A 12,276-nucleotide genomic window follows, 5' to 3' on the forward strand; every position below is an offset into this window, starting at 1 on the left:
GAAGGAAACAGAAGGTAGTTGCAAAGTCATTTTAAGGAGCTAAGATCTCACAACTTTTACATTCTTATTTGTCAAATACCAGGAACTGAACCAAGTTACATTTGAGTCGAGTGTTTTCTTCACCAAACCAGCCAGGATCAGCCAGATAATTACGAATCACTGTGACTACAGTTGGATCAAAATGTGATTAAATCATTTGCTGCCATGTCCAAGAAATGTTTCGCACATAAATCTTAGAAACTAGAAATCAAAATACTCACTTTCTTGGTCAGAAGAAAACCATGGGGCTGACAGGTGTGTTTAAAAAAAAACAGGTTTGAAGGTCGTTACAGAGTTTGAAATTTTGTTTTGAAACTCACTCAACATAAATAATAACTTGAAGTTGAAGCAAATAAAACACAAAAATACAATAAAAAGATTTTCGCCGCGTCGGCAGCTCAATTCTTTGCCTTCATATTTGCGAATGAACTGAAATGAAAAACTGTCGCACTTGCAGCTTGGAACCTAGATCGTCACAATATTAATAATAATAATAATAATAATTGCTTATAATAATAACACTTTTTGTAGACAGGTGAAAAATAGCATCGTTGTGTGTCATAAAACACAAAAATGGAAACAAACTAGAATTCAAATAAACCCTAAGTAAAAACACTGAGTGGGTAAATAAATAGTTTGTGAATTGCACAAAGTGAGAACGTTGAAGGTCAAAGCACTCCGATATGTGGAGACTGACGGGTTGACACTGCTCCTCTGTTTATTGTCACGATTTGATCTTCCACAGCTGTGAACACACAGAAAACATCAATTACACACAAAGTGTCAGTCAGATGAGATTCATCCGTGTCCTGCAGTGATTCTTCACAGGGACAGCTTTAGACTGAAACACCCCCAATGTAAAATAAACGTTTCTGAAGGTCTTTTATCCCAGTGGCAGTTACACTTTTTATCAGTTCTGGATAGATAGTCTGTAATGTGGTGTTGTTGGTCATTGCACTTTTTATCCCCTTGCACTTTAAAACTGCTTTTATCCTTTGTTTGTCTACCAGCAAGCACTTTCCATCTGTTATTCTATCCAACAAGAAGAGAGCACAGTTATTATTTATGTATTATGTACTGTATTTTTTGTATATAGCTTATGATATATATATATTTATTTAGTACTCTAATGTCCTTTTTCTCTTTTATGCTGCTGTAACAAACAAATTTCCCCTCAGGGATAAAAAAAAAAAAAAAAGTGTAACATAACTCAACTTAACCCAACTTAACCTAACCTATGATCAAATGCTGATTCTAGTTAAATGCTACAATCTAAAATAAGTAAAAGTTAATAGCTGTGTCATGTTGTAGGTGTCAGGTTGAAGATAACTTAAGTTACTCTTTACACATTATAGAATAACTATATTTGATAATAAAACTACAAAACAAACTAAAATGTTCTGTGAGGTCACTGTGACTTTCGACATTTTGACCCGAACCTAATGAGTTCATAGTTTGTGCCAATTTTAGAACGATTCCCTCAGGGAGTTACAGAGTTACACTGCTGTTCCTGGAGCAGAGGCAAACTGAATATAAAACATTGCATACTTGTTTATTATTGCTACCGTTGTGGGGTAGAAAGTACAATATTTTATCAGGAAATCCATCTCGAGTACATCACATAATCTGAAGTATAACGTTCACATAAATTAGAAACACTGAAGGACAGGTCCCATGTATTTAGATTCAGTGTCGGGCCAGCAGGTGGCAGTGTTCAGTTAACCTCCAAATTTCAGTGACTCCTCACAAACTGACTGGGTGACTGACACTGAGGTACTCGCTGCCTCAGCTGCAAAGGACGGTGAGTTAATATTTCACTCAGGATCAACTTAACTGTCTGCGTGTTTTATTTTGTGGAGCAGTTTGTGCTGAGGTTGAACAGTACTCTATAAAAATGTTTGGCTCATTAATTTCCTCATTAAATCCCTCAGTGCTGTGAACACGTCTTGCTATTAATAAAAAGTACACACACACACACACACGCACACACTCACCTTCAGGTTAAATCCTAACAGGTCAGATATGACTCCTGACACTGCGGACAGGATGACCACCTGCGTGATGTTGTACAGCAGAGGGTTCATGGTCAAACCGTACAACCTGAACGGAGTATCCAGCTCCTGGACAGAGAGAGAGACAATTAGTTAGAAGACGAAGCACTTGGAAAAAAAAAAATCCTTGTATCATGGTAAACCTGCGCCTTCTGCACCTTGAGTAGTTTGGTAGCCAGTTTTAACACGTTGTTGACCAGTGTCAGCTCCTCTTTCTTGTTTGGCTTCTTCTCCATCTTCAGATACAGGTTGATCTGTCCAACACAAACACAAAGGGACAAATGTGTGAGTGTTTTTCACAATCAGAACAACTTTATTGTCCTCTAAGGGGAAATTTGTCTTGCACTTCCAGCAGCAGTTTTGATGTTGCACAAATTCATTTAGCATATTATTGCACATGCTACACAAAGAAAGGATAAAAGATAAAAAGGATAAAAAACGCTAAAAAAATTGAGAAACAGTTGATGGTAATAAATAATAAATAATGCACCAAATGAACAAAACGAAAAATGTGACTGGAGTCACTGTGTTTTTGTTGATTAGCGCTAATAGAGGTCTGGAGAAAGGAGAGTTTATAGCGGTTGCTTTTGTCATGTGCTGTGTGACTGCAGACTGTGTGTTTCGTTACCTGTTCGGTGAGCAGTATGGAGGTGTTGCTGTACTTCTTGCTGGTCTCGGAGCCCAGAGTGACGAACCTGAGCAGGAACAGGGACAGACTGGAGCACCAGATCACCAGCTCCCAGTTATAGTGACACTCCAGGAACGTTTCATGGACGTGGAGCAGCTGCAGGGAGACAGGTCACGGTGTTACTCAGTGTCATGACATCTTTCTTTTATAGAGTGAAGGCTTCTCAGAGGAGTTTCAAGTCAATGTTACTGTTTGTTATTATATAATCAATCTCACTTTGATTTATAATTATAGATGAGGGATTAAAAATAGCTTTTATGTCAGTAGAGAACATCTACTACACTCATAACATTTTCATTTACTAGATTCCCTGTTTGTTTGCACATATAAAATGATGATTTGATCACTGCTCATAAAAACAACGTTAACCAAACACTCGTTAGCTGCTCTGATGTGGGAGAGTTCCTAGATCTTCCACCTGAAGGGTTTGAGAGTGTCAGAAATACCTGGGCGCAGCAGATGAAGACGACGGACAGAGTGAGGAGGAAGGCTGACGACACGATCACATCCACCGAGCGCTGAGGACCCCGTCTCTGTCAAACACAGCGGAGCTTCAGTCAGTTTGTTTCACTACAACTGTGAATGAGTCAGACAGACTTCCTAACAAACTCAAATCCTCTAGTTTAATGGTCAATTTGCTCCATAATTTGCTCCATCTGGTACCTGAATGACTGCATTAACAATGAAAAAGTAGAAATACTGAAATCATTGATGAGTAAACAGCTGCAGTACATTTTAGAAAAAAGACAAACCAGTCAGGCACCTTGAGGTAGGAGCGTAGCGACAGCCACATCTTGATGTTCTGGACTTTCTTCAGTCTAAAATGCGGGACTTCAGACTTCCTGGCTCGACGGGCTGAGGTCAGGTGACCAAACAGTTTGGCGAACAGTAGCCTCTGAAACGCACATGAACATGAAGAATAAATAAATAAATATATGAAGTTGAGGATCCAGAAAACTCGTAACACGTCCCTGCGGTGAAAGCTCTGCTCACCTGTTTGTACGTCCTCTCTGCTACGCTGAGCAGGAAGAAGAAGAGCCATATAAGGCAAACGCGCACCAGGAAGCTCAGCGTTACCATGGTGAGGACCATTGCGTCCGACCCAGTCCCGCCGCCCAGCGCCACCGACAGCAGCTCATTGGCTGAGAGTGTGGTCAGCTGATCCAGGTCGCGGTACTGAGCCAGTCTGGAGGAGAGAGAGGGAGGGAGACACACACACACACACACACATGTTTTAGTCTGAAAACGGTTTGTCGTTACAAAATTATTCAATATTTATCCCATCCATTTTGTTGTTGTTGTTGTCAGTACCTGTACGCAAAAGGTGTGAGTCCGAGTGTCACTGAAACCAGGTTCCCAAACACCTGGTAACCGATACCAGGAGTGTAGAGATTGACCTGTGTGGAGCAGGAAGTCGCTCTGTGTTAACACCGTCGTCATCGTCATCATCATCAATGAAGAGAAGCTTTTACTGTCTGATCACAACTCACTCTGTTCATGATCATGCCACTGATCTCCAGGACGGACATGTCGGCTTTCTTGCAATCGTTTCCCTCCCACACGATGGCGCTCACTCTCTCCAGGCCGGGGTTGGAGCTGTGGAGCCAGGGAACGTGACCCTGCACACACGCACACACACACACACACACACACACCACCATTACCTACGTTGTTGTTTTCACCTGGGAAAAGCTACACCGATATTTACTCTTGTTTGATCCAGTCATTGGGTCTTTTTCGTTTTTTTGGGGGCGTGTTTTTCCTCTCATGGGGTAAAAGGATATGTATGTGCATGTAAGTGCAACAGAAACACTAACGTGCTAAGCAAGCTTTCTGGCAGGTTAGACATGTTAGTATTCGCTGGAGGGGTCTGTCACCATTTTCTCCAAAACCACTGGCCCAATTTCAACCAAACCTTCTGCGTTGGACTTCCCTCGGCCCCCCAGATGATTATATTCAAGTTTGGAGAAATTTGAATTTTGGGCCACAACTTTGAGGTAAAACGCGAAAGGCAAAAATCTATTCAAAAATGGTGACACTTGGCCGCTTTATGTATATAAAAACGTATTCTAAGCCTATGAGAAAGCTTCCATTTGTATGCGAATGTAATCACACTTTATTAAATATATATACAGTATATGTATTTATGAAAGTGATATATGATTTTTGCTAATAAACAACCAAATGAAATACACAATGTAGCTTTAAGATCAGACAGTCTAGTAAAAAAAATCAGTTAGTGATCAAATGTCTTGGTGATTTAGACCAAAAGTCTTTTTCTACATTTCTAGGTCATTTTAATTATTTTTAAAGCATTGAAATTCTCTTTGAAATAATAGTCATGTGGAACAAAGAACAGAAATATCAACGATTACAGACCTGATGAAAAGGGTCGTCTCTATATTCCTTTTTAGCAGGAGGGCAAACAGGTGTTCCTCCTCCTTCTCCCTCTAAAGAAAAGAAGAAATCCATCAGAAATCCATCTATGAACAATGACAGCACATTATAACTTAAGCAGGTGTGTAACAATTTAAACAAACCATTGACAAATACTTTTTCTGTCCTGTTTCCATTTGTTTCTACTCTTTTCTCTGCTCAGTTCTTCCTCTGACCTGTTTCTGAGGTGCATGAGGATCTGCACTCGGCACAGTGCAGGAAGTCTTCCCACATCAGGTCCTCCGTCTCTGACTCGTGTCGAGTGCTCTCCGAGTCCTGAGTCCTCAGACTGGAACATCTGGAGCTGCAGCTGGTGCCCGACTTGGGGACGTCCTGACAGAAGAACGGGACAGAAACAGAGATTTGTTGCGTGAACGTCCTGTTTTCACTCCCTGATGAATCAAACGATCCACACACACACACACGTTGTGTCTGTTCACCTCCACAGCGTAGTGTTTCTTGTAGTGGTGTGAGTTCTTGCGGTTTCGGATCGCGCAGTCGCTGTTCATTCGTTCAACCCCCCTGCGGAGTGCGCTGTAGGACGCCTCAGGGTCCTCCTCGCTGGACGCCTCGTCTGAAGCCGGCTCCTTCAAGAAACAAAACACACACATCCATCAGATCAATCCTCTTTTCTAGATGTAAGATTGTCATTATACATGCATGTACAATTAAATTAAGGTGCACAGTCAGGATGCGGACTCATTAAAAGAATAAGAATAAAAATAAATAAAAGAAACAATGTACATCAGTCACACATCAGAACCAATTAAAGTCAGAGCAGCTCAACAAATCAAAAACAAATCACGAAAAGCTGATGGATCACCTTGTTGCCACTAGCCAGGATCAGTCCTGTGCTGCGGGCTGTGTGAGTGTGTGTGGGCTGGACGTGTGAGTTCCAGCACGCCTCGTCGGCCCGATTTAACGAATCACATCGCTGCTCGTGGAGCTGAAGCCCCTCCTCGCTGCTGCGGTTGGTCACCCGGCCGTCCAGCGACACGTAGCCGTTGTCCGTCTCCGTGGATTTGTCGATGGAAAGCTTGGACTTCTTGGATCTTTAGAGAAAAGGACGTGAAGGAGAGGAGAGATGGAGATAGAAAACGGTAGAAAAGGACGGACGTGTACAGAGAGATAGATACAGACAGGTATTTAGAAAACGAGGCTGTGATGTCATCAGTCGTTCAGTTCGGTCTCAGAAGCAGACATGCAGAGATCAGTCACTCCGACGGGCAGCGTTCAACACAACACTGTGGAACATTCATACAAAATGAACGACAACACTGGAGAAGAAGCGTTGCATAAAATATGACGGACAGTAGCTGCTGCTATGATCCACATACAAGTAAAACACTGAATACATTCAGAAATTAATGATGATGAGTAAAAGCACTGAACTTTGTAAACATGCAACAAGCTGCAGCCGGATTTTTTTTTCTCCATGATATATTTTCAGGAATTAAGTTGAAAAGCTGAACGAGAGTGGATTAATAAATGGATCACAGAGGAAAATGAACTGATGGGGTGGGGTGGTGTCATGAGCTAAGCACTAAAGTGAGTGTGACAGATAATCAATGGATGAAGAGGCGAAATCAAAAGCTAATCAGAGGCTAGAAATGTTCCACGCTGTTGCGGTCGGCTGAAAGCTGAGGCAGAAGCATGGAGGAGGGGGAGAGGCGGCGGTCTGTCTGAGATGATCAAACATGTTTGAGCAGGAAGAGTCCAGACAAAATGCTTATTACGATGATCATCTGACACTGTGTAGTTGGTATCACTGAGCAGCCGTGCTCCATGCTTCACTTGGATGTAGCTTTGTCAGTAGCTGCAAAATCCCCTCAGTCTTCACTCCGTGGTCGAATGAGTTTTCTCGCTGTGTGTCGGTGCCACAGGAAACAGTCCGACAGGATAAAGTGTATCTAGAAATCAACTGTCAGATCAAAACTTTGTTTTTCTGATGGGAGCTGGTTTTGGACAGCGTGAGGGGAGACGAGGGGATGTTGCAGCTACAGAAGCTGAGGTTGGGTCTGAGTCAGGGATGGGATTCAGTTTCTGTTTCAATTCCAAATTTATTCACTTTTTGATTTATCCAATTTTTTTTAAAGATGACCTCAGCTGCTGATTGGACACAGCTAAGGTGTTCTCGTTTTAAAATGTGCAATTCTCTACGTGGAATCATAGATGTGTATGTAAATACACTGATTTATTGACTCTGTGGGTGAAACTGAAGCCCAGCCTCTGCACATCATCTCTGTGTAGGAAGACGGGAAACGAAAATACACACCCAGCTTTACAGATATCATGCCAGAAATCTTGGAAGAGAGCGCCGAGGCTGTATGTGGTGCTGGCTGAGTGGGAGTGTGGCGCCCCCTCTTGTGTGTTATCGGTAGTGCTAGACCCGTCGCCTTCCCTATGCACCTCCATCTGAGATGCCTTCCTCAACTTCCTTTGGTTTGGAAAGAGTAGAGGGTGGAGAGAGACTTAGAGAGGCGCTGGACACTAAGGACCTACAGTGCTTGTGTGTCCGGCGGGAGCCCAGCGGCGCCCGCTGGACACAGAGGCTTTCACAGTTAAAGGCAAATTCTATCAAATCCTTTTAGGTTCTTATTCTGCAAAAGTAAATATTTCAAGAAAACTTGTAAAATGCAACAACCTCCTTCTTTAAAAATCACAATATGTGACAAAATTAAGTGAACATTTGAGAGTTCAAGATTTGATAAAGTCGCATGTTATTTCAGTCAATCAAAAAGACCAGTAGAGAAATGTTTTTTTAGAAGGTTATTAAATATTAACGTTAGATTTTGCGGAAATAAGCCTAATAGATTTGATCTTTGATCAAACGAACACAGAGGAGAGATGTGGGACAAGACTCGTGTTTTGGTTTTCAGGTTGAAACAGGATGTTCAGGAGGTTTTTTAACTACCACTGAAAAAAACAAAACAAAATAAAAAACACAATACGTGATTTTGATTCACAGGATTGAAATGACTCAAGATGGCTTAGGTGTTCTATCCTATAAAATAAAACGATGTAGTGCCAGCTCAAAGAGTCTTGCAGATTAAAAATACATTTTCTGCCCTCGAGCCTGATCTGTTCATGAGATAAAACGGATAGGCTGAGGGGAAAGAGAGAGAGAGGATTCAGAGGATCAACTCTTTATTACAGTACGTGTCCTTATAGGGAAGGAGAAATAAGGTCGACTGGATGAAGGTGCAGAGCTCCTCCAAAACCCTTTCCAAAACTGTGGCATGGTCCAATTTTCTTTCCAGGAGACTGAAAATTGTCTTTACATTGTTGTGAACCAGAAAAGAAGCAGCCACACACGGAAGCTTCAAACCAGCCTGCAAATCTAAAACACTACAAAAACACAAGACGTGAAGCGAGCTACTCCCTACTGTCACACACGTTAAACCCCTCGTCTTCAACCGGTGACTCAACATTTATCAGGGAGAGGTTTCCTGGAGATCTCACAGCTCCACTGAGTCACTGCTTCGTGTCTTTAAACAGCAGGATCAATTGTATCAGAATCATTTCATCATTTTTTTACATTCTGGTTTTGAAATTGAGTGTAAATCTTTAAAATCTTTTGGCAGAAACGTGTGGAAACAATCTCCCCGTGATAAACAAACTAACTCTGAGTTTGATTTGAGGTGAAAACCGGACTGAGAGCTTGGTGGAAGCTAAACAGCGAGGACAGAGGCATCCCAGCAACAAAGGACATACTCATTAGTTCCCACATCTTTCCTCCTTCACTCTCTTTCTCCAACTCTCATGTGTTATCTCCTTCACTTTATCTCTTCCTGAGTCTCCCTTCTTTCCAGACAGACCTTCTGGGTGCAGTGTCCTCTGATATTTAAATGGTTTCACTCCTGCATCACTCCTCCTCCCCTCTCCATCTTCTTAATGTCCTTGTCCTACACTCCTCTCCTTCACTCTCTCTACACTCTTGTCTTTTCTCTGTATGCTGTCCTCCTTTCTTTCCCCTGTCCTTACCTGCGTCTCTTCCCCCCGCTGCTGGAGGCAGGTTTGGGCGTCCTGGTGGAGACGATCTGACAGTGGACGGTGCCCAGCAGCAGCATGAGCCAGATGGCTCCAAACACTTCGGTGACCGGTATCCCATGAGGCTGAGGGATGGTCACGTACAGGACTGCAGCTGCCACTGTGACACAGACACATTACATAGAGAAATGAAGTAACAGCACTGAGATCAGTGTTTAAACCTACACTGAGAATTAACACACAACGGAACCACTAATTGATTTTAAGAGGAAAGAGAAGATTTAAATAAAATCACAATACATGAACGTGTGGTTAAGGAGGTCAAACATCTGGCGGCTGCAGGACCAGATGTTTTCTTCAGAACCTTGAATAATTTCATCAACTGATCAAAACACAACTCTTGACCCATGTTGCTTTGCGCCTGCTGCTGTGTAGCTAAGCAACCAATGTAAACAAACTAATAAGACGGCAGGGTCGAATGTTTGTACATCTGTGAACTTTGTGCTCTCTAGTGTGTCATGTGATTAAATCTTTTTACTTTCCCTTTGCTGTAGTATCACCACAAAGAAAAGAGGTGTAGGTGTGTGTGTGTGTGTGTGTGTGTGTGTGTGTGTGTGTGTGTGTGTTTATGTGGCATGTGAGGGAAGTGAGCAGGAAGGGTGGAGGGTTGGCGACAGATGAAAAATAACAAGGCTGTTTTCCACCACCTACATCATGTTGCCCTTTCTGCAGCACTGATGAAAACACTCCAGTGGTCTTGAGTGTGCGTGTGTGAGAGTGTGTGAGTGTGTGTGCAGCACTGGGCGTAGCTCTGGACTGCCGCTTTAATGGCTTTAATGATGTGCAGTGGGGAAAATAAGTTAAATATGATCCCCTGCTGATTTTTGCTCTTATTTCACTTGAACAAATGTAAATTCATTTATAATATTTATAAGATGATATTATTTCCGGGTGTTTTGTTGATAGTCTGTCTCTTTCTGTTAAAATAAACTTACCATAAAAACTAGTATAGACTGTCCATTTCTTTGTGTGGGAGAAAACTTAAAAAAAAAAAAAAAGAAAATCAGCAGGGGATCAAATACTTATTTCCCCCCCTGTGAGTCAACTCTCCCCCCCTGAGCCTCATCAGACACTATGTGCAGAAGAAAACTGTTGATATGAAATAAAGTAGAGCACAATATTGAAGTGTTTCCTTGCAGTTTTTTGTGGGGCGATGTGTGTTGCTTGTGGGCTGCGTCTGCAGGACAATCAACATACCATGGCAGCCATCCAACACACACACACACACATATGAACACACCTTGCAGTAAATACAGAGCCAGCAGCAGGAGGAAAATGGCTCTGGAGGTGACCTGGATCCACCACCGGTAAAAGAAGGGGAAGAAGACCACCCTGACGATGCCTTTCCTGGTCAGTGACGTCCACGGGCTCTCTGGTTTGGCCTTGGCAAACGCAGAACCTAACGAGCAAGAGAACAGACACACAAACACACACACACTTAGTTTAATGAGAAGAACTAATTAAGGAAAATGACTCCATGGTGAACAGAAAACTCATCACTTAATACATCCTGGAGTTGATCTGGAGCCGTGTGTTTTATCTTTCAATTCTTCCTTGTCTGACTCATCTTTCACACTCCTGTCTTTTTGTTTCCATGTATGTATGTATGTATGTATGTATGTATGTATGTATGTATGCAGCTCTTTCTCTACTTCCATCCCTCCACATCTTTCTCTTCATCTACTTGTTTCTTTGTCCTTAAGTCTTCCTGTGCGATAAAATAACAACGAGGATAAATGACTAATCTGCTGAATAATTCAAAGTGTGATGAATATGAGACAGACACGAAGAGATGAGAGCACAGATAGAGAGATAGAGGATTAACAGTGACAGGGGGTTGGCACGGCAACTCTGGCATCTCAGGTTCATGTGTGTGTGTGTATGTGTGTGTTATGTTGATACCACTGAGCTGACGATGTTGGCTGTCTGAGGATTTTAGGTTCAACAGGAAGCCCGTTTGATGTCTAATTATCCCCACACAACAAAAGGACGCACGCACGCACACACACACACACACACACACACACACGTTTCTTACCTCTAACCAAGTCCACATCTATAAGATCTGGTTTGACATGTCCTGTCTTCTTTGGCTTGTTCCTCAAGCCCTGCAGGGGGAGACGGAGAGACAGAGTCAATCCCACACAAACAAACAAAGAGGCCGAAACAACATGCATTCACACACACACACACACACACAGAAACACACACACACCTAAAGGAACTCAACTGCAGGCGGAGGTTCTTGTGCATTTTATCCCATTGTAAACACACACACACACATTGGGTGTTTGAGGCACACACACGGTGCGTTCAGGCTCACACAGCTACTGGCTCTATTCTCTAGCTGACAGCATCCACCAGATTCATCTCCACGCTTTCCGCCAAGTCTGAGAAAAGCTGCTTTTTGCAGGTGGCGATGAATTCAGACGAAAAGAGGAAAAAGGTCCCTGAAGACTTCTTCAGTTGTGGAGAAACCAGCTGCGTCATTTCAAAGGAGTGTGTTGGAGCGCTCATTCATGGCTGTGAGGTTTACTGCTGCAGCTCCCCTGTGGCACGCTGACTTCCTGTGCCAGCAAGTCACTTCCTCCTACGATGCCCTCACTTGATCTGAATGTGTGAATGTGTGTGAGCTTGTGTGTGTGTGTGTGCGTGCGTGAGAGACTAGTGCATGATGCACTGAATCTTTACCAGTTACTATAAATGATGCACATGACTGCCTCTGTGTGAGTCACAAAGCAGACAAATAACAACTTGTACTGTGTCAATGTATGTGAGTGTGTGTGTGTGTGTGTGTGTGTGTGTGTGTGCTTAGACAATGTTTAATCAAATAACTTTATAATCTATGGCATTCCTATGATTTATAGGTCATAATGACAGTGTGTTTACCTGGTTGTTCAACATTAGTGTGTTTAAGACGTAGTTAAATTAAAATGTTGCCATTTTTCGACCAAATACAATTTTCTGAGTTTCGACACAGTGTGTCCATTTTCCATCATTTTTCAAAGGTCA

At 42.5% G+C, this 12,276-nt stretch overlaps 1 protein-coding gene across 4 annotated transcripts in view; it reads right to left on the minus strand.

Moving 5' to 3' along the window:
• Positions 1-306: 306 nt before the first annotated feature.
• The window catches only part of LOC146962653 (protein PHTF2), a 41,884-nt gene continuing 29,914 nt past the window's right edge, over positions 307-12,276 (minus strand). For 2 of the 4 annotated variants that reach the window (XM_085769486.1, XM_085769485.1), the window contains 17 exons: positions 11,303-11,372; positions 10,505-10,663; positions 9,199-9,364; positions 7,490-7,651; positions 6,038-6,266; positions 5,655-5,801; positions 5,391-5,547; positions 5,158-5,228; positions 4,269-4,397; positions 4,090-4,175; positions 3,772-3,964; positions 3,542-3,673; positions 3,225-3,311; positions 2,719-2,874; positions 2,249-2,344; positions 2,034-2,159; positions 307-784 (listed from right to left, as the gene is read on the minus strand). In XM_085769486.1, the coding sequence (XP_085625612.1) occupies positions 764-784; positions 2,034-2,159; positions 2,249-2,344; positions 2,719-2,874; positions 3,225-3,311; positions 3,542-3,673; positions 3,772-3,964; positions 4,090-4,175; positions 4,269-4,397; positions 5,158-5,228; positions 5,391-5,547; positions 5,655-5,801; positions 6,038-6,266; positions 7,490-7,651; positions 9,199-9,364; positions 10,505-10,663; positions 11,303-11,372 (2,187 nt within the window). In that variant the 3' untranslated portion in view covers positions 307-763. The remainder of the gene's footprint in view (positions 785-2,033; positions 2,160-2,248; positions 2,345-2,718; positions 2,875-3,224; positions 3,312-3,541; positions 3,674-3,771; positions 3,965-4,089; positions 4,176-4,268; positions 4,398-5,157; positions 5,229-5,390; positions 5,548-5,654; positions 5,802-6,037; positions 6,267-7,489; positions 7,652-9,198; positions 9,365-10,504; positions 10,664-11,302; positions 11,373-12,276) is intronic. The other 2 variants (XM_085769489.1, XM_085769487.1) reach the window with 1 other exon arrangement.

This window comes from Trachurus japonicus, chromosome 23 (genome assembly GCF_045865225.1).
Source record: "Trachurus japonicus isolate A0001 chromosome 23, Traja_1.0".
Lineage (NCBI taxonomy): Eukaryota > Metazoa > Chordata > Actinopteri > Carangiformes > Carangidae > Trachurus > Trachurus japonicus.